This window comes from Stegostoma tigrinum, chromosome 11, assembly GCF_030684315.1.
Source record: "Stegostoma tigrinum isolate sSteTig4 chromosome 11, sSteTig4.hap1, whole genome shotgun sequence".
Taxonomy (NCBI): domain Eukaryota; kingdom Metazoa; phylum Chordata; class Chondrichthyes; order Orectolobiformes; family Stegostomatidae; genus Stegostoma; species Stegostoma tigrinum.
In genome coordinates this window covers 25,565,957-25,588,879 of record NC_081364.1, presented here as the reverse complement: position 1 = coordinate 25,588,879, position 22,923 = coordinate 25,565,957, and the positions used below count along the sequence as shown (strand labels likewise).

General features: G+C 36.8%; 2 protein-coding genes across 7 annotated transcripts in view; one reads left to right on the top strand and one right to left on the bottom strand.

The window, feature by feature from the left end:
• acad9 (acyl-CoA dehydrogenase family, member 9) overlaps positions 1 to 22,895 on the top strand; it is a 49,496-nt gene extending 26,601 nt beyond the window's left edge. The window contains exons 11-18 of one of the 4 annotated variants that reach the window (XM_048547593.2): positions 1,026 to 1,145; positions 1,831 to 1,959; positions 5,879 to 5,958; positions 7,693 to 7,819; positions 9,277 to 9,354; positions 12,210 to 12,338; positions 15,317 to 15,418; positions 16,622 to 22,892. In XM_048547593.2, the coding sequence (XP_048403550.2) occupies positions 1,026 to 1,145; positions 1,831 to 1,959; positions 5,879 to 5,958; positions 7,693 to 7,819; positions 9,277 to 9,354; positions 12,210 to 12,338; positions 15,317 to 15,418; positions 16,622 to 16,660 (804 nt within the window). In that variant the 3' untranslated portion in view covers positions 16,661 to 22,892. Of the gene's footprint in view, positions 1 to 1,025; positions 1,146 to 1,830; positions 1,960 to 5,878; positions 5,959 to 7,692; positions 7,820 to 9,276; positions 9,355 to 12,209; positions 12,339 to 15,252; positions 15,419 to 16,621 lie in introns of those variants that run through there. The other 3 variants (XM_048547592.2, XM_059649853.1, XM_048547594.2) reach the window with 3 other exon arrangements.
• cfap92 (cilia and flagella associated protein 92 (putative)) overlaps positions 16,818 to 22,923 on the bottom strand; it is a 175,509-nt gene continuing 169,403 nt past the window's right edge. For all 3 annotated transcript variants that reach the window (XM_048547589.1, XM_059649852.1, XM_048547590.2), the window contains 2 exons: positions 18,001 to 18,182; positions 16,818 to 17,156 (listed from right to left, as the gene is read on the bottom strand). In XM_048547589.1, coding sequence (XP_048403546.1) covers positions 17,045 to 17,156; positions 18,001 to 18,182 — 294 coding nt within the window. In that variant the 3' untranslated portion in view covers positions 16,818 to 17,044. The remainder of the gene's footprint in view (positions 17,157 to 18,000; positions 18,183 to 22,923) is intronic.

The following is a 22,923-nucleotide window of genomic DNA, read 5'->3' as shown; positions in this document are numbered from 1 at the left end:
CATTGTAGCAAGTTGCCACAAGTCCTTCAACACCTTTCAGCCCTGCAACCTCTACCTCCGAGAAGGCCAAACACTGCATTTACACTGGAACATCACCATCTGCAGGTTTCCTTTCAAGCCAGTCACAGTCGTGACTTGGAACTGTACCACCATGCTTTTATTGTCGCTGGGTCAAAATCGTGAAAGTTCCAGGTACCTTCACAGAGAAAGTCAGATTAACTGCAGTAAAATACAAGTTGAAAGCACCATTTGACTTATCAAAGGTCTAGTGGGAAATATATATTTTAATGTATCCAGAACAGGCCAAAAGCGTACTCCCTAATTGTTATTTGATCATTCCTTGATTCTCTTATTTGCCCAGCTCTTACCCACTTAAAGTGAAATCATCAGACTCTGCATTTTAATTGGACCCCAACTCATCCTTCTGTTTAAATTTTGAGAGAAAGAAAAAGATCTTGCATTCTTCAGTACCTCCTATATCCCAGGACCTTAAACTATTTCCCAACTCAAAATTAATTACTTTACATGGTTTGTATCGGCACCAGAGACCTGTAGTCAATGGGTTTTGTAAGATGATTTATTTCTCATTATTTGAATCATTCTACAATACGCACCAAAACTTGGAACTCTTTCAACCATCTTGTGATTGAGATACTTGGTTACGATACCTTTCATAAATAATAATATAAACTTGAAACAAACAATAGCAAACTGCTGGAGAAACTCAGCAGGGCTGATAACAATTACGAAGAGGAAACAGCATTAATGTTTTGAGTTCAGTGACACTTTTTCAGAACTCTCAGAAAAGTGACTGCAATTTGTGCTTTTTTCAGCAGTTCTCAAATACTTGGAGTTCTTGAGTCATTTGTTTGAATTCTTGAGCTAATTTTCAACTCCATGCTTTAAGCTGATGCATAATGTTTTGCTATTTGAGCAGTAAGTTGATGTGTTTTGGTTGTCCACAGATGATATGAGTTAGTTTACAAGACAGTTTTCATGTATTGCACAGTTGGGGTTTCTTTTAGGAGAAGTTTACACTGATGGCGATGCAAGCATATGTAATGGAGAGCATGGCTTACTTGACTGCAGGAATGATGGACCGTCCAGGAGAGCCAGATTGTTCTGTAGAAGCAGCCATGGTGAAGGTAGTGAACTAAAATTTGACATTACTTTTATGAAGCATCTTTAGATTGTATTCCATTTGTGATTCATGGCATTTGAGCAGGAAGAGGAACAAGTTATATAAAAATGTTATTTTATTTCAGGGCTAGTTTAGATGTGCAAACCTTTGTATTTAATTGTACCATGTCAATAGCCAGAAATAATGTGGAGACCTGTAAAATGTCAACTGCATGTAATGTCAGGATACAAACTGTATTACTGGATTGAACAACTGTGGATGTGATTTTAAAAAAGATCCCTGCCTGGCCCCAAGCAAAAGCTGGGATTTAGGAAAAACATTGCGTACCATTTTCCAGTCAGTGGCCAGTGACAGAACATGACATTTTCTAGCTTGTTTGTGGTGTTTTGTAGTACGTTTATTATAAGCAGATAATTGAGTATGCACTGTGATGTAGCAATGCTTCCTGTATGTGATATATTAACTGGGTGTCCTGCCATTAGTTTTGAATTAAACAAATGCCACAAAGGGCTACTGTTGTAGTTTTGTTCCTTTTTTATTATAATTACAATTTCTTCTAAATGTCATCAAACTGCAATAACTTTAAAAAACTTAAAAATTTCTTGCTGCTCTGTGTAACAAGTATTGTAGTCATGTACACAGTGTGTCTTAATTTGGCTAATTCCTAACTGAGTCATTACTTTGGTCAGATTTACAGTTCTGAGGGTGCCTGGATGTGCGTCAGTGAGGCTCTGCAGATTCTGGGAGGCCTTGGCTATATGAAAGATTATCCATATGAGCGATTTCTCAGGGATAGCAGAATTCTTCTGATTTTTGAGGTAAGCTAAATGTTCATCAGATTGGATGCTATGCTTAATAATTGACATTTGACCATGGTTGCAAAATGAAGATTGTGTACCTTTTTAGTAAAGAATCTTTTCATCAGATATAGGATAAAAGTTGTAACATTAATGGATGTTACCAACGGATGCATTGAATTGAGTGGGTGCTTAGATTTTTAAATTTGATTGGGTAAAGAGGCTTTAAACATGCATTTGAGATATTAACTCCAATTAACTTTGTTTGCTTTATCACTGTCTGTAGCAGATACATTTACAGTTTCAAAGATGTATCACCAACAAGTCTTCAGACAAATCTGCTAAAGAATTTTCAAGTCAGTGTTGTGACTGTGAAGAACTTCAATTTTGCCTTTTTAAAATCTAAAACAAACATTTCTCTCATCTCAAATATCAAGCACTTTCTTTTCCAAAAAGAACTGGCTGCTAAAATTACTACAATGCATCAATAATTATCTACTGTTGAGGAAATATAAACGTACTACAAAACACCACAAACAAGCTAGAAAATGTCATGTTCTGTCATTGAACATGCCCATAATGCATGGCAGCAACGCGGGTGCTGTAAGACTGTACAGATTTGTCCTATAATGAAATGCTTCTGCTGTAAATGCAACAAACTGCCCAGGGATAAGCGAATGCTGGTCTAAAAATGTGTCTGCTTTAAGTTTCAAGTGCTAGCATCGTAGAAACAGGAGTAGACCATTTAGCTGTTCAACCTGTACCACTTAGTAAGATTATGACTGGTCTGGTCCTTGTATTTAATTTTACTGTGTCAATAACCAGAAATCATGTGGAGACCTGTAAAATGTCAACAATATGTAAAGTGAAGATACGAACTATATAACTGCATTGAACAGCTGTTAATGTGACTAAAAAGATCCACTTTTCAGAATCCCTCTATCTCTATTGTCTATCAAATCCGTCTGGTTCAGCCTTGAATAATTTTAAAGATCCAACTGCTGTGACATTATGGGGAAGAAAATTCAATGCTTTAATGACCACCTGAGAGAATACATCTCTTCTTTCTTTTTTAAAACAGAGATTTCTTATTCTTAAACAGTGTACCCTAGTTTTAGTTGTATCCCACAAGAGAAACCATCCTTGTAGTATCCGCCATATCCAGTCCCCACAGGTCCTGATGTGTTTCAATTAGACCGCCTCTCATTCTTCTCAACTCCAATAGATACGGGCCTAACCTGTGGATCTGATATGCTTCAATAAGACCGCCCTAAGATAAGCCCTACATCCCAGGAATGTACATATTACTTCATACATGGTCTCACTGAGCCTGGTACAGCTCCATTAAAACTTGCTTACTCTTGTATTCCATATGCCATTCACCTTGTAATAGACAGCATTCCGTTCGCCTTCCAAATAACTGGCTTTACCTCCATACTAACTTTGTGATTGCACCAGACTCCTCTACAGCCCCTCTATTTACATTATATACTGCTTTTTATTCTTCCTGTCAAAGTAGGTAAATATGCATTTACCCACTATAAACTCGTATACCTCAGTTTTTTGCCCATTCCTGTAATCTATATATCTATTTTCAGATTCTCTTGTCTCCTCTTGGCAACTTAGATACCTACCTACCTATCCTGATGTAATCAGTAGCAATACTCGCCATAAATTTGTTCCCCTCATCCAAATCATTGATATAAATTGTAAGTAGTAGATGACTCAGTACTGATTCCTGTGGCGCTCCCCTGGTTACAGCTTACCAACCCAGAATTGCCCTATGTATTCCTTGTCCCTGCCTCCTGTTGACTAATCAATCTTTTATTCATGCAGTTCTGTAACCTGTGAAGATGTTATGACTTCAGAGTCATCCTGGTCTGTTTTCTGTTTCATGATAGCACTTGTAGCCCCAGTCGCTAGAACTGTGCCTTTCACAGCAGCGGAAGGAGAAGCTGTTCAGCATCCCAGTGATACAGTGACAGCTCTGATGGAGATTATGAGATGCGTTATTGTGACTATGCCCACACTGACTGCTAATGTCATGGCTGTGTTCAAAAAGACAGGCGGAATCTTGCAATTGTCCAGAAATCTGTAACTCCAAGAGAGTATTGGGATTTAGTTGGACTGAAGGGTCTGTTTCCCTGCTGTACAGCTCTATGACTCAGTGAGATATCACTCAGTGCAAGTGACACACTTGCTCGCTCTCTATTGGGATGATAGTGTTCATGTTTTATCAATGACTATTCTGCCAGTGCCCCATCTGTTGGCTCCCGGATATCTGGTCCAGACTGCTGCCACTCATGCCACAAAGTAAACCTGGGGTTACTTGAGGAATCCTATAGGGTTCACTTGCACTTCTTTCCCATTGAGTGTCAGTAGTCTTCTGCCAGCCAACTGAGTAGGATGTAGTAACAAACTTGTGAAGTGAGCACCAAGGACATGCACAAGGCTGATTAATTCATTTATGCTTAGGCAAGTCTGTTTTTCGATGAAGCTGCCATGGCACTTTTATTGCAGGATCTTTACTGAAGTGATGTTATGATAAAGGATTCCACCAAGACGGGGAATGATAGAGCCATATTGGTGAAGGGGCAGTCACCTTATAGAAAAAGAGTCTGAGCAGATGCTCTTCGAGATCCTGACTGGAGAACAAGAGTTCTATCTGTATATTTAATCTCACTTGAACTTTTTATTTTATTCTTTTTCTTTCTCCTTTTCCTCCCCTTTTGTCACACATAATGACCTGTGGAAAACTGGAGGTACTCTGCATCCTCATGATGTTGAGCTTGTGGAACATGCAGCAAACATTAATTTGGAGACTTGTTCAGTTGACACTTGTGCCAAACTGATGGCTACGGGGACATATTCACTGTCATCCCATCCTGCTTGGGATGAATTGGTCATAGAAAATGACTGCCCTTTACACCCACTGGCAGCACCAACCTGACCCTGATGCAAAGCTGGAGGATCTTTTAAAGAAAGTGGTATGGTTCCATGACCCCTCCTTGTTGAATTTGATTCATCACCTGTTTGCTTCTAAAGAGCTGGAGATACAGGAAGCGATGAGTAAGGTCTTCTGTGCTGCCTCCACCTGACCACCTTTGCAGAATCTCTGTCACCTCCACTTCATTTATAGGTCATGTAAAGCCAAAAATACTGCAGTTACATCCCTTGCAATCAAAACCTCTTCCCTCCCTGAATGGAGACATTAAATAACGAAAGACATCCAAAAAAATAAACTACAGTGTACTTCAATAGTGGCAAAGTTTTTCTGCTTTCAAGGCAGATAGCTGACTCATTAAATAGCACTTGAAATGGTGTCTGTAGTGTTTTCAGCTGAGAGTGATCGCTACATGCATTCATTGAACTGCATGGCCCTAGTTATCAATACATGCATCAAATCAGCTGGGTTGACATTTTGACAGAAAGACCTGACCACTCCTAACATCTCAGCATACACGTGGCAGTCTCTGCTCGTGCCCTTCCCAACTTAGGGTGCTGTATGGAGCTTGCTGGAAGTGTCTAGTGGCATGTGCCATTCAATGTGTTTTGTCGATGAGTGCAGGTTAATATTTCAAATGCAGATTAGAAAACCTCAATTTCAATAACAATCTTGTTGATGAAAATGTAAATTTCTGGAATGGCATAATATGCATGTTAGATAGTTACAGAAGTTAATATTAGCATTGCTCATTGAGAGCAATAGCATGGCTGAAGTGTTGATAGCAGTATCAAATTGCAGAATGTCCACCCATCTGGGAATGGAGCCTGGATATACAAAACATCAAGTATAAACAAATGTACAATTAAAATTTTTAATTGTTAGTCTACTAGTTAAAGTAGAAAATGTATCTTGTAACAGTATTTTTAAACATTTTATGGGATTGATTCTACAATGTCTGGCTGTATTGATTTCATTTTTTCCCATGTATTGCAGGGGACTAATGAAATTCTTCGGATGTACGTAGCCTTAACTGGTTTGCAGCATGCAGGAAAGGTCCTTACCGAGAAAATAAAGTATGTGGACCTTAAGAATTTTTCGCTTTGTCTTAAAGATCCTCCTTTTTAAACAACATCCCCAAAATAATCTATAATTCTCCAGATGCTGAGAATTGGCAGTTCAGAATTTGTTGCACCCACCACACATTGCCACAACCATGAGTGATGTTACATCGACCTTTGACTCTACTTTGCTGAACTTTGATCTAGTGTTGTTAATCTTTATTATGCACATTTTAAACTTATGTTTTATTAGTTTTACCAATATTCTGTGATAAGAGGAAATTGAAAATGATTCAAAGTGTGTTTATAATTGATGAACATCGAAAACTGGTACAAATCATGAAATAAAGTGAAACTTGATGGGTAAGGGCCAGCTTGAGATATAATAAAACATAGTAGGTTGAATTTTGAACCTGACAGAAGCTAAAACTGGAACTTTGTAGTATTAAGTTACAAAATATGATAATGTAACAAACATTAAAATTTTTGTGAAAGAGTTACATAGCATTAGTGCAATGTTTGGATGACGATTCTGTTCAGAATTCAGGAAATCTGTATCAAATCAAAATGTAAGGTAGGTAAAGTAAGGATTGAGGGTAATCAGGCTACATACTTGAAGTTTTCATTGTATAATTCAGGTGTTACTTTGACACATTCACAGATTGAGGAAATTCCGTATTTCCAATATCTTGAATATGTTGAAGTTGTACACTCTCACAGAAGAGTGGAATGAAGGAAGCTGCTGCCTACAAAGAGGAGTGTGTCCTTCCATGTCTTTTTTTTTGAGAAGTGTGAAAATTTTCTTTCCCTTAGATTTTTCTGACCCATTGTAGAAACTGTAGCGTTTAAGTACCTGTCCTCACTAATATCCAGTTGCATTAGTATTGATCAAAGCAAAAGACCATAATTGGAAATTTTGAGCATTTAATGTGGTTAACTGCTTTATCATATTTCAAAATTACATAATAGTACCATAGACTGCATGCTTAAAACAAGGAGCAAGCCACAGACTTAAAATTTAACAAGGTCATGCATGTTTCTCTTTCCTATAGATTAATGTCCTGAACTGTTCAGGTAATAACTTTAGATTCCAGTAATTGCTCCATCATAAATGAAGTTTTAATGTAGTTGTTTCTTTTGGGATAAAATTAACTGTGCACTTTGGCTTCTATTCAAAAGACTGAGAATGAAGCCTTGCTATAGAATTGAAAAGCATACCTACCCCTGATCTTTCATGCAAAAGGACGTGAATTATGAGCAGCTGAAGCATGTTGTCAGTTGATAAGATCACAGCTGTTCTGATTGTGACCTCAACTTCCCTTTCCAGTCTGCACCCCCCCCCGCCCCCCCCCCCCCCCCCCGTAACTCTTGAGTGCTGATCTAACTTGGCCTTCAATGCTGCCTGTGAAATAGAAGTGTACAAATGAAGCAACCCTCTTAGAGAAAACATTCTCTTCCCCTTACTGTTGAAGGGAGATCCCTGATGTTCAAACTCCATACCCTGGTTCCAGACTCACTCACCCTCAAGGGGAAATAGTTCTCCCAGCAAACATCATCCTCAACCAGCACCACTGGATAAAATTGATCTGTTGGTTGCCCATCCCATTCCAGTTTATAGACACCCCGTTTGCAAGATCCTTGTGCACTCTCTCTGTTTCACGTGTAATAGTATAACTTTAAATTTATTGGCACTGAAGTTTGATTTATTTCTGTTTAAAGTTTTGTCATGGTTTTTGTACTTCCTTTCAGAGCGATGAAGAGAGGAAGCATTGGAGTTGTGTTGGAGCTTTTAGGAAAAAGATTGGGAAGTACTTTTTTCAAAGAAGTGGATTATGGTCTCACTGGCAAAAATGGTGTTGTGCATCCTAGTTTGAAGGTATTTATGCCTGTAAAAGTACCATTGCTGATCTTCAGCTAAAACAGATAAATTACTTCCCAAAATTTTCCATTTGTCATCTCTAATTAACAGAAACAGATATTCAACAGTCTATTTGCATCTTGAGAGAAGCATGCAGATCTCTGTCAAAGATTTTCATGTGAGGAGCAAGATAAACCAGCTGATGATAAATGAACTGTATCTTGAACTTAAAGTTGAACTGCAATGTAGTTTCACAGAATGGTTACAACTCAGGAGGAGATTATTTGACCCCTTGTGCCTATGCTGGGCTGTTTAAAAAACAGTTCAGCTACTCCCACTCCTTGAACCTCTTGTCATTGCCTTGCATTTTTTTTTTCTCTTGGCTTTCCCTTTTGAAAGCCATGACTGAATCTGCCTTCACCAGATCTTGGATACATTCTAAATCCTAACTTTCAGGCTGATATACTGTCCACAGCTCACGTACGTGCATCGTTTCCTTCGGCGCAGCAAACATCCTAATATTCCAGTGTTGAATTCATCACGGGTAGCATTATGGCCGAGTACCTGGTGGCCCAATTGAGTCAGTCAGTGTGAGAGAGGCAGGACCGTGCTGGCAATCTCTCTACCACTTCCACTATGCTAATAGTAAATTTTCATCATGCAGTTGGCTAAAATGTAAGATGCTTTATTTTAGGAGTTCCATGCAATGCCCTGGCTGTTGCTAATGTGTGCCTAAACATTTTTGATTTGGATAAATAGAAACACAGTGGTGATTTTTGGAGGAGAATTGTTTTGCCTCCTGTATGTCATGTGATCAGATTGTGAAGAACTGGTCTGCAATAATAATACATGATAATACATGATATTATAAATCACTTCTTTTTGGAGATTTTCCTGTTTTACATATATTTTGTGAAGGTTGATTTGAAGTCTTCCACACATGCCGATTGGTTTCTACATACAGTGGGCAACCAGCTGACTCAAAGAAAGTAACCAATGATTGGAACAGATTAGCACCTATTCTAGTACGAAGATGCATTATATTGTAGAATTTGAATTATCTGATTTTTTGTTTCCACATGGTTACATTCTGCCAAGATCACTTTTTACTTACGTTATTAGACTTTTTAATGAAGCAACATGTAGTAGATAGGAACAATCCAACAAAGCATGTGTGCATATTTGATAAAATATCACATATTAAACTTGTTACAAAACTGAAGACCATCAAGTAAAAAGATAGCAGTACAGTAGCTTGGATACAAAACTCATCAAGGTATGGAAAATAGAATACTTTCCACAGGCCTTGACATCCTTCCTAAAATGTCATGCCGGAAATCACCACTCTATTTGGTTGAGACCTGATCAGTGTTTTCTAAAAGTTTAGCATGTCACCCTTTTTGTGATTAAGGGAGATAGAGACAGTAAAGTTGTGAACATAAATTCAAGTATTTCCTTTAATATTTGTCCTGCAGGACAGTGCCAAAAAATTGGAGGAGAATGTGTATTATTTGGGAAGCACGGTGGAAAACCTATTGTACAGATATGGCAAGGTAATTAGGACATTTGAACTTATTCTGAACAATGTACTTGTGGCAGGAAACTATTCAAGAGCAAAGCTATGTTTATGTGGGAGATCATCAAGTGAAACATTTATTATGATATTAAATGATACAAAACACAGTGCATTGAGTAAATGCAGCATTTTTATGTTGGGATAGGTACTTTAAGAAAAAATGTTTACAACTTGGTTTTGGCATGAAAGATTTGTTATTTAGAACCAGAATCTACATTTACTTATTTGATTATAAATACAAGTATAAGAATTTATAATTGAGAGTATTGATTTTTGAAAAGTGATAGCAGTTTTAAAAAAAAAAGTTGAAGTTGTACAGGCAGGAAGAGCACAGATAAACATGCTTACATGCAAAATATTTATTTCATAAAGTACTTTTTATTTGCTTTGGAAAAGTCAGAAAGCACTTTTTTAAGCAAAAGAGAACATGCTTTTGTGAAGAATAGATATCTTTATAGAGAATATGCCTTGTAAAAATGAAGTTTGGATGATGTGATAGATGGCCCTTGCCCTCCTTATCTACTTTACCATGTGTCATTATTATTTTGAGGTATATTTTGGTTTGCAGTATGCCCAGTTTAATTGTTTAGTGCTCGAAGTTCATGACAGCAATTATGTGGTCTATTTCAATTCTGTGGAATACTGGACCTCAAGTTTTGTTCACTTAGGTCTTGACTAAGAGAATAATTCCTGAAAAGAAAACAGGAAGTGTAGAGAAAATAGGCGTGAATGGGAAACTGACCAGTTCAGGGCAGACTATTTATAAGGAGCAAATGGCAAGAAGAGAAATCAGTAGGAGAGCCACCACCAGAAAAAGAATGAGCAGGCATTAGACTCTGATGGAAATAAATCAGGAGTTTGTGACAAAGGCCAGCATGATGTCTTAACTAGTATCGCATCCTGAAAAAGCGTACTGGTGACAGTCTTTACAATCTGTAATAAGCTTGATCTAGGTGTTGGGGGAGCTTTCTGGACACTTATGAATGATGAAGATTTGTACTCGTATTAAAAAATCGTGAATGAGAAGGAAAAAGGCACATTGCACCTGGATGTGTCCTGTCATCATAACAGGACAAAACTATCAGAAGTAGTGCCACAGTAATAGAAAGGAGTCACCCTAAAGTCCTCAACATTGACTCAGGATCCTATGAAGTCTCGTGCCATCAGATTAGACTTTTCAAGGAAATGTCATTCCCACCTACCACCCCTCCTGCTCGATGAACTTTTACTACCTCAAGTTGAATGCAATTTGAAAACAACAGTGTGGCAAAGGCACAGAATTTATTGTGGTTAGGCTGTGTCAATGGCCATCACTGCGAGTGGCTTGGTTACTCCACTGTTGTCCAAGCTAGTTGAGTCCTGAAGGGCATAGCTGCTACACAGGGTCTGTCGCACTCGGTGAGACAGCAATCACAGGAAGTGCATTCATGACCCCATCTATATAATAGAATCCCTACGGTCTAGAAGCAGGCCATTTTGGCCCCTCAAGTGCACACTGACCCTTTGAAGAGTATACCACCCAGACTCATCCCCAACATTATCCCTGGATACCTATGGGCAATTTAGCACGGCTAAGCCACCTAACTTGTAATTGTTTAACATGTTTATCAGCCTATTTGACATGGATGCTTCTGTCCATCCAAGTGTTAGCAGGAGGGATCATCAAACAGTCCTTGTGGAGACAAAGTCTCATCGTCAGATTGAGGATGCCCTCCAACGTGTATGTCGTATGACAGTATCAGCATGTTACTTAGGATAGATTTCAAAAGGATCAAAACTCAAAAGTTGGCATCCATGAGCAGCTGTGGGCCATCATAAGCAGAATTGCATTCAATCATAAATTGTAGTATAAACAGGTTATAATCATAGCCTAGCATTTCCCACTTGCGTTACCAGCAAGGCAGGGAAACGACTCTTGTTCACTGAATAATGCGGGAAGGCCTACCTACAACTGATGTCAGTCTGCTGAAGCTAAAACACAGGATACAAATTAGGAGCAGGGGTAGACTGTTGAGCCCATCAAACCTGCACCACCATTCAATAAGATCATGGCTGATCTGATTGCAACATTGAATCTGCATTCTGCCTACTCTGATATTCTTTCAGCCATTTGCTTAACAAAACTCTATCTACCTTTGCCTTAACAGTATTCAGTGACTCTGCTCTCATCACCTTTTCTGGAAGTGTGTTCCGGAGATTGTTTGTTTTCTATCCACAGATGCTGCCAGATCTTCAGTGTTTCTCCAGGAATTTTTTTTTTCTTTGTGGAAGAATCATTGTGTTACAGTGCACAGTTGCAAGAAGTTTACCATAATTCAGCAAAGCAATTGCGGAAGCAAACAGCAGAATAGGATGCATAGCTAGGATGATCCAATCAATATAATTCAAGAACAGTATAGTTTTCCTACACTTTATTTTGCTTTGACTTTACCTGGAATACTTGTTATGTGTCTTGTTATGGTCTCCTCACGTTGCATGAGAAGTGGTTGGGGGTAAGGTACAAGGTCAGATCCAGTTTAAAAAGTGCTTCTTTATCACAGTAATTTGGAGAATTTTGGTCATTTCTGTTAGTTGAGTGTTGGCTTTAGGAAACTTTGTGGTTAAGCAAATAAAATAATTTGATTCTATGCGCGAGTGTGAACTATCTGATTTGAATAGTTAGAATGTTGCAGTATTATAAACAGTAATTAATTATGAAAAACAAGATGTCTGCTTACTTTCCATGGAGTACTTTTTCATACTTAACATACAGCGTTAAAGACCGAAACAAACAGACCTTTGCTACATTTCTGTGAGGTTTCTCATAAAAATATTATGCCTCTTCCTCTTCAGACAATAGTAGAAGAACAACTGGTAGTGAAAAGAGTGGCTGATATTCTTATTAACATTTATGCGATGACAGCAGTTATCTCGAGAGCTAGTCGCTCTATCAGCATTGGCCTTCGCAATCATGACCATGAGGTAGGTCCATACTGTCTCTGCAATGAAAGTCAGCCCTTTTAAATCACAGACCATCTGGATTATATTCAATTCCCGAAATTCTGACACCAAAACCTTATTTTCATTAAATAGATTAAATATTTAAAAGGGCTCCTGAGCTGCTGCTTGGCCTGCTGTGTTCATCCAGCTTCGCACTTTGTTATCTTGGATTCCCCAGCATCTGCAGTTCCCATTATCTCTGAGCCATATCTGACTATTACAGATGGTCGATTGCTAAAACTGAACAAGTTTTTTCATTGCTCTGATTCAAAATATTTTTAATTATAACCAGGTTATGATCTGCCAGAGATGAAATGGGTTCTGAAATTAATTTTAAAATTGTGAAGGAATAGGTCATTAAATCACAGGGAAGAAGGACAGAGAGGAAAATTAAAACCCTGTGAATATATTGGGCCTAAAAGACTTAGCTTTTTCCCTTGTAATTGTTTTTAGATCTGTCATTCTTGTAAATGTTTTCCCTTTTGAATAGAACAGAATCCCCAGAGTGTGGAAATCTGCCCTTCTGCCCAACAAGTCCACACCAACCCTCAGAGGAGCATCACACCCAGACCCATCCCCCTACCCCTTTTCCCTATAACACACCTAATCTGCACATCCCTGAACAGTGTTGTCAATTTAGCATGGTCAATCCACCTAATCTGCACATTTCTGGACCGTGGGAGGAAACCGGAGCACCCAGCAGAAACCCATGCAGACACACGGAGAATATGCAAACTCCACATAGACAGCTACCTGCGGCGGGAATCGAACCCTGCTCCTTGGTGCTGTGAGGCAACAGTGCTAGCTGCTGTGCTGCAATTTCTCTTCCATTCTTAATTTGCTTGCAATGACAGTTACTGTCTGCTCAAAAGTAACCTGATCTCAAATTCTTCTCTGTATAGATGGTCTCTAGGAAGTGAACAGTAGGCTAGCCTGGAATAAATTATTCAATATTTTGTTTTGTTAATTTACATACAGCAATTCTTAGCTTCTGCTCAATGTGTCCCCCAACTGGGCTGGCAAGAAATTTCAATTCAGTATGGCACTCAGGTGAGGCAGGGGTAAAATTCCTCATGTAAAACAAATTTTGAAGAGTTTGTAGATCAGCGTAAACACCCGTCCCTCACATTCCAACACAGTTGCATTATTGTAGCCCAAAAAATTATTAGCTCGATTTAACAATGATTATATTCCATATATTTCTTTTATTTCCTGCAATTGCCTATGTGGCACATGAAATATGAATTTAAAATATTCTACATTTTTGAAACAAAATTACACTTTCTACTGTTTGTACGGTTGTTTCTAAATCATTACTGTCTATTATCAATTCTTCCTCTACAAAATTCACCACAGTTATGCACTTTCCTACTGATACTACTGGTTATTTTTGATTCACTACATCACCTTCTCTGCAATTGACTGATGATTGAGTTTTCATGCTGATTTTTAAGAAATGGATCAATCCCGAGATACTACTGAATTAGTCGTTCAGTGGGCTTCTCTTTCAAATTGAACAGCTAAACACAATGTGTGTATGAATATGTGTTTAAGTAATGGTGCTATATTGTTGGACTATTAAGTCTTAATCAGTGAAGTCTGTGCCTTCAGGATACATTACAGACAAATTATAGTATGCAGTTCATAATTATATAGTCATTTCGTAATCCAGAGCTGAAGTATTGCTGAAGAAAAGACATTTTGTTGAAACTATTTATCTTGCATTCATAAAGACACTTCAGAATAAGTACCAAAGTAAAGCAAAAAATATATACTTCACCAAAAAAAGGTGCTGTTTGATTAGCAGGTGGACTCTGATAGGGACATTGACATGGACATGAAATTATTCATGATACGCAGCGTGAAATTATTTAATCAGGGCAACAGTCATTCTGCAGAATGGCTTTGAAGGCTATTTCAACATCAAGTTTACACAGTGAACAAAAAATTGCTTACAAGGTTGTCAAGAAGGCCCATCTTGTATCATATGAAACTGTAGGGATTCAAACTGTACATCTTGACCAATTAAAATTGTTTAGTGGTAGACAATAGTAACCTCCCCAGTTGATTCCTCAACTAGAACATCAAGGAAGCAGCGTATCCCTTTGACTATTCACAATGAGCAAGATACTGACTACAAGACTAAAACTTCAGCAAAGTTTCATTTTCTTTTTAATACTCCAACTAAGTGAGCTGATAATGACTTTTTTTGTTAAGCCTATAACATTCTTCTAACTGCCATTTTAGTTGTTAATTTTAAGTGCCTGGTTGATTTTCTGTTCAATAAATGATGAGTATTTTATCCATAGTTTATTCTAGTCCTCCTCATAGAGCAGATAACTAAAGGAGTCAACGGTGTGTCATACTTAGTTCCCTTCTTACATTTGAATAGTTGTGCATGTTAGAATTAGTTAGACTTCCAAATAATTAATCTATTCAGATGATTACAAACTGTACTTGTGTCCAATCAGATTCACAAAAGAAATGACTGCCTAGGCTAATTTCTAAAATTAAATGTTTTAAAGAATTGTTTTTATTTAATAACGTAATAGGGTACTTAAACACCAGTTCCAAAATAAAACAGATTTTGACTTTCAGGAGACTGATCATAAATGTAAAATTGGAAAGAATCAGCTAAAGCAAAAACTGTGTTCATCGCAGGTGTACTACCAGCCATAAACATAGTTTCTGTCACAATGCTGGTTCAAATGGAAGTTACTATCTAGTCCATGTTTTGGATTACTTTTGAAAAACCACGCAAATATTTTCAATAACAAATTTAAACACTTGTTTGTTTGATATTTAGTTTGCAGTGGCTGTATGAGTTAAATTCAGTGTCTCTGTTGAATTGTGTGCTTTCTTCATTTTTAAAAGTATGCTTTAATGCTTTCTACAGGAGTAATAGAGAGACAGACAGACAGCATCTGCTTCCTTTTTGGTTTGACATTTATTTCCTTAAGGCTTTTCCAGATGTTCTCTGTCTCTCCAGGTTTTACTTGCCAACACCTTTTGCTCTGAGGCCTATTTTCGGAATAATTATCTTATGGCTCAACTACAGAAAAGTGAGTTATTTAATTAATTAATTGGTAATTGCTGTTAAGAAGTGTCTGTCAATTTTATGTGCATAAAACAGACTTTGGAATTTTGTTATAAAACAAAAATCTGTAATCTGGGAGCTTCCAATGGCAAAATATAAACAGAATGTAAAACTAATATCCCATTTCAAGAGAAAATAAGCTATGCCAGATTTTGATTGGCTGATTTGTGACCGGTGTCCCTTGTGCATGAAGTATCCAATGTAACTGTGCTGTAAAATGAATGGACTTAGCATTTATTATGATGGGAGAAAATCATAGTTTCCATCACTTGTATCAGCTAGAAAACTATAGAAGGTGAAAAGTAGTAATGAACAGTAAAATTAATCATTTCATTGTGCATTACATAAAGGTGAGAACATTAGGAGAACTTCTTGAAACCCTAAGCATTCTTTTCATTCCTTCCCCTTCTGCCCAGTTTAAAAATAAACACCTCCCTGGCAGAGGGATCCGAAGTGTCTTATTTCTTCTAAAAGCAATTGTATTTTAGATCCTTGTTATTAGAACCAATCATTGCTAAATTGCAGGCTGACCTGCCATGTTCTCAATCTCTGCAGCAGAATATCAATCCAAACAAATACTATAAAAATGTACCATAAAAATTGGTTGATGAAATGTCAGGTGAGTTGAGACAATGGTGGAGACATGCAGTAATGTAAGTGGGTCTTAGTGCAGATCTGCTTTTGGATATTCTTCTTGGGTTAAATATAACACTGCGGTTTGTGGACAGTCAACCTTAAACAGCCACTGGGGAGAAGGGTGGGTAAACATATTGATGAGAGATCAGTATTGAATTTCAGTTAAGTAGTCTGGTAATTTAGAAACAGCAGAGAAGGTGTCAAGTGTTGGTAGCAATGTAGAGCTCGGTGTCATCATGTGTATGTGGAAGTTATTGTGTTTTCAGATGATATTGCCATGGGGATGTAGATGAGAAATAGCAGAGGTCCAACAGTATCTTGTTGAGGACAGCAAACATAAATGTATGTGAATGGAAGATAACCACTTGTGGAGATTCTCAAGCTACAATTAAGTAAGAATGGAACCCTTCAAGTACAATAGCATCCACCTGGATGATGAAGAGATCTTTGATGATGCTATCAATTGTAACATAAACTGGAATCAGCTACACTTCTCCCTAATATAATTGCAATTTTTGTTTTTATCATTTAGATTCTCCTGAAAACCTTGATGACAGCATTAAGAAAATAGCACAGCAGGTGCTGGAAAAGAGAGCATACATTTGCTCGCATCCACTGGATCGAACATTTTAGAACATAAGAGCATAAACTAACTGCAGTTTTCTAGAGCGTGTGCATATTAACATGGATATCAATGCCAGAGAATAAAACTGAAGTAAAATTGGAACTTAAAGTTCTGAAATACTTTATAAAGTCTTTTGCGATATTTTTCAGCATTTATCTTCACTATTAACAAGTCTGAAGCAATTCTACAAATTTACTTAAGCAGTAGAAATGATTAAAATTCATCACAGCTAAAATCAAATGCAGCAGATATCAGTTTTATCAATGAAATGTACAAAAAATAGTCAAATAATCAGGTCAGCTGCATGGGCATTTCTGTTTTTGGAGTGGATTAGAGTACTTCTGTGGCAGGCTTGTTTGTTTGGAACAGGTGGGTCTTCATTTCCTCATTTAGTGGATTGAATTTAGGATTGTAAATAAGCGTATGCTTATTGCAGTATACACTGAAGAAAGAAAACGTAAAAATGGGTTAATATAAACAATGCAAAATTAATAAAGTATGGTATTACTAGGAGCTAAAGAAATCACTAAAATTTTCATCTTGAGATTAAAAGTTCTAACTAAACTGGGAGATGAGAGAAATAGGAAACTGAACTGCAATGACTGCACATAAGGTCATAATGTAACACCTCTGGATTTGAGACCAGTGTTAAACTATCTTTCATTTATAAAGGATAAAGACTTTCTCCCTGGTCGTATAGGTCTTTAATATTTTTTTCCCACTGATTATAAACTTTTTGGCCTTTACTGGTATCTGTTAAAACCAATTAGTGGTAGGGTCTGATCAATTAACTCGTGGACCTGATTGCTTCCTGAGAAGCTGCCATCACTGTTAATTAAATCCCAGCTGAGGAGAATTTGAAGTTCCTTCACTTGCTGGATAAATGACCTGGAACTTCTTCCCTAACAGCAATACTTCTACCAGGTGGATTGCAGTGGTTCAAAATTGTCGTTCAACACCACTTTATGATAATTGGGGTGAACAAAACTGACCTAGTGATCCTGTATCCCTTGAAATAATATTTATTTAAAAACTGACATTTTACTCTATTTTCCCATGGGCCTATTCTATAGGCAAATATTCAATCTGAAATTTCTCCCATTAGCAGTGCAATGTTATAGCTATTGTCTTCATAACTTAGCTTAGCTTTGTCTCTGAGTACCATTAATGAGGCTGCATGAATTACATGTAAGTTTCAAAAGTTGAACCAATTAATTTTGTAATATTGTTATAACGTTTCAATCAATTTTACTAAAGTATCAGTATTATAGTTGTGGTTCTCTTACTTGAAATCATTTCCTTTGAGATCAGCAAACTTCTTGTGTTCCATGTCATACCGAGGAATTATGTTCGCATTTATTTTCCAGCTACGGTTATCATTTAAACCAGGGGCAAACCCTTTGGTGATTTCTGACTGATGTGGGGATTTACATCTTATCAAATTTCCAACATCTGCATAAGCTGTACGCTAGGCAAAAATAATACACAAATGAAGTTTAAACTTTAATCATAAAATTGAATGCCAGCTTTTAAAAAGTACTGCATGCATTAGCAGTTCTAAGCTCGGGAACATTGATAAACTGTGGAGATTTCCGGAAGTGTGTGTTCCACAATTCAATATCCAGTAATTCATTCACTATTTGTCTTGATTCAAACTTTGGTTCATCACTATCTACATTGATATATGGATCTCAACAGTTGCTTCTAAAACACCTTCAGGATAGAAAAAAAATTTATGAAGCCAGGCCCAAAAGGAAAATGAGGAAATGTAACCAACAGTTGGAATGTAGAAGTTGATTTTTGGAGGAGAATATGGGAGATATTCAAGAGTAATGCTTAGGCAGCTGAAGATACAATGATGAGATGGAGAGCAAGGCAAGTAGAAATGGCCAGAATCAGGGATGGAAGAGTACAATAGTTGTGGAACAGAATTATGCCACACATTGGGGAAGGACAAGAATTTAATCATGAGTACTGTCACTTTACATTTGTTTCTTGACAACCAGTTGAATGAGTGATAGTTATTCCAAGACTAGGATGTAGGCAGGAGAGTTTTGGATAAACTGATAATTGTGAAAAGTGGAGGCTTTGAGGCCAGTTAGGACTTCATTGAAGTTATGGAACCTTGAGATAAGAAAACAAAATGGATGAGTGTTTCAGCTGTAAATGGGCTGAAGCAGTGTGGAAATCAGCAACATTTTCTGCAGCAAAATTTAGATGGCACTGGTGTAATGGAGAGCATGTAGGATCACAAATTTGGCTTGGAGTAAAGTGGAAGGTTACTGTCTGATAAAGTACGTATTTTCTAATCAACCTATTTATACATGGAACAGGTGGGACTTAAACCTCCAGGATCAGCTAGATTTCTAAATATTTCTGACAGCAACAAGTGATGAAGATGTAATTGATACAGAATTAGGAATCAGATTATTTTGAGGAGGTTGATGATGATTCTGAAGGATGAGGTATTCATCTACAATCTAACATAAGCTAGCATTGACAGCCAGAGAGGAATGTGGGTCAGTAGTTTGGTAGAAATGGAATTTAGGAGGCAAGTGATCAAACATGAAGGGAAACACACACTATAAATAGACAGGTATATAATTAGTGCATGGAGGAGTTTGAGGAAGATTTAGCTTTGTGCGGAAAGATGAAGGATATTACTAATCCAGTGACAAAAACATTTGTATTGTGAAAAAGTGGCCACAAGACTAGCCTGAATTTTGCACTTGCCTTTCAGATTTTTATACAAAGGGAAAACATTTTTTAAAATGCTCACTGCTGTCTTGTACTGTTTAAAAAGTGGATATTAATAACCTTAATAGTTCACAGGTACAATGTGAAATGGCTGCATAAGCCATTCCAAGAGCAGTTAGGGATGGCTAAGAAAAAGCTTTGTCAGCAATGTCCACATTCCATGAATGTATGTAAAGAAACTCGTCTCATTGAATTGGCTTAATCACTAGATAATTGTAAAAGCACTGGAAAAATGACTTGCAAAATGATTAGTTTTGACATTTCCATTTTCATGTTTTCATCTGGCTCAATTGAAGACTTGTTTTTGTTCCTTAATGACACATTTTGCTGCTGTGAAAATGACAATGAAACAAGGTCAATATTCCTTAGATTAATGCAAAGAAAAGGATAGATCGAAAACCTATGTTTTTTGAGACACAGCAAAGCATTAAAGAAATTAATCTGGAAGATAGCAATTTAAATAATGAGCTGCTGTAGTTAGACATTTTTAATGTGTTTGGGTTAGGTCTGTGAGAACATCTTGGGGGAGAAAAGCTATTTTACGAAGATTAAAAATGAGGTGTGAATGAGTATAACATTCAGATCAGTGAACATTAAAAGAAAAATTGTACTTTGAATCATTGTTGTAAAATACCATTTTTATAATTTACATGTGTTTAAATTGTATGTTTAATTGGTGTTTTTATCTACATGCTGATTACTGCACACTATATTAATATAATATTTACATAAAAGTTGCACTTCATTTTATGTGTGTCTTTTCCTGTGACCTGATATGCTCTTCATTAAAATATTATTTAATTGATATTTGTAACTAGATTTAAAGACATTTCTGCTATCGCAAATGTTTCTTGAAGTCAGCAAGCACAGCTATTACATATTCACAAATAAGGGAACCGAACAGCTTATATACTGTGAAGGGTGGGAGAAGGTTGATCAACACTTGGTGCAAAATCAGAACTGAGCCTGTAAGGGAAACGTAGATAGGACCACTAGTACAAACCAAGAATTTAACTCACAATAGACTGTCAAGCCTATTCAGAAACTTGAAAATGTTACATGATGAATATTTGGATGAGCAATGATGTGGGGGTCATTCTATTAGTATATTTGCTCATGTAGTCATTCAATTTTGTAACTGCAGTAAAGGTAGAATTGAATGGTGACATGGAGTGGTAAAGAGGCATAAAATAGTTGATATAGTAACTGATAGTCTAGATATTTCTAGGAAACACGTGAATGATGTGTAATCAAAACAGCATTAACCCAACCACAATTAATGGCTTCAATTTAAGTTTAGTTAAAGGGGATCAATACTAACACTATTCACCCCAGAGTACTCCGACACCAATAGATTTGAGAGCTTGGTGATCATAATGAAGTTGGATGAATGCTGACAAGTTCCAAGTACACTGGAAACTGACTGTGAAGTATAGTTTTAAAAAAGATGACAAAACTGTTACTAGAAGTTAGAGAGTTGAATTGATTATCTTAATTTTTTTGGTGAAATAACATCTCCAATAGACTAAATTGATCAAATTTCAGGATACCAAGATTGCCAGTAAAGACTTGTCAAAGTAAATCTTGAAAGGTTACCAGCCTCTGGTCAGTGCAGGATTTTGAATTAAAATCTACAAATGAATGAAGAATTTTGTTGAAGAACAGAAAGATACAACTGTTAGATGAGTCACAGTGCTGTTTAATGCAGTCTTGTGGGAATTGCTTCTTGAACACATTTCCAATTTGTACAAACATTGGAATCAGATACTCAGTCATCAAGGTGAGGCAATTCTGGAGAAGCAACTTGCAAACTAAAAAATGAGTGGAACCAAACAATTAAATGGAACAGTAGTCCAGTTAAGGAATGCAAAAATCAGCAAAGTAAATAGAATATTGAAATACATAGTCAAAACTCTTAAGGTAGAGGAAATCATGATCAAATAGTATCATATCAGACACAACTTGAGTACTCTTGTGTTCCAGACCTCATTTAATCCATGAATAGTGTCCAGGCTAACTCCCTGTATTAAGGAATGGACTAATGACAGAAAATATGGACCAATATATTGAAAACTGAGAGAAAGACAAAAACTCTACAGGTTCAAACCCGTATATGAAAATTTTAGGCTTGATGTTTGTGTAATGAGCAGATTTGCATAGATACCCAAATACAACTGGAAGGAAAAATGTGGAAATTAAAAACAAACAACTGGACACCTTGATGAGTGAATGGAGCACTATACAGAATTTTCAGACAGATAAACCAAGGTCAACTAAATATGAAGCTGGTATCATTTATATTGTGAACCATAATCTAAGAATATCTATATAAATGTGCAAATGAATATGTTGAAGGAAAACACAGCAGTCAATTCATAAACAGCAAGGTTTGCAAACTACCATTAAATGGGTGATTAAATAATTTATTGAATTGACAATGGCACCAAAAGATCTTAACTCTTCAAATGTGTCATGGAATCTTTTACATTCATATGAAAGCATACAACCTTCTGACTCAAAGTCAAGAGTGTTTGTGACCACTAAACAAGGCATGTTATCTTCAGGTTCATAGGTGTTATTGTTTCCTTGCCACCAGAAAAAATTCAAAGCATTTTTTTTTATTTTCTGTCTATTATGCTTGTATTGAAATGCCTTGAGTTTTAGAAAAAGCAAGGACTTTCTCCCCTTACTGAAAATAATTTGTTAGCAAACAAATTTTCTTTTCTTAATTAAATTGATTGAAGCAGGGACAACTAATGAGTGTTTGGCACAGATCATTATTCTTTTTAGGGAAACAATGGATAAATATTTAAAGTGTGGAATGAGTTGGTTTCAGAGTGAGATCAGGTTAAGTTTTGCATTAACTTAGCACTGTAAAAAGCCCAGCTGCCTCCTGTGTTGTAACCTTGAACAATTTTGTGTACTTGTTTTCCTTGGTTAATTTCAGAGCCGGAGTTTGTGAACATGCATTACTAAGCCACACATTTTTAACTGTTTTCATTTCACAGATTAACTCAAAGTAAGCATAGGTAATTAATGATTTAGTGATGCATGTGTGGAGAGCTGTTCATTTTGTGGAAACGTGAACAAAATATTGGTGTTATGCTTGAAAATATTACATCATTACACCATGTTTAGTAACAGATGATGGCAGGGGGCAGGGTGGAGTGTCAGCTGACCTTTTTCTTTAACTGGTTAGGCTGGTATCATAGTAATTCTAGGAGATATAAATTTCAGGATTTTGGTGCACATGGACTACGTAATGGCTTGAAAGTGAATCTGAACTTTATATAAAAAGCGTGCTAGAAACAGATTAAGACAACAAGCAAGTTCATATATAGAGATCTGTCTGACACCAATGAATGTGCATAATATTAAGATGATAAGTGAATATTAAAAAGAAAATTTGTACTTTGAATCACCATTGTAAAATACCATTTCTATAATATACT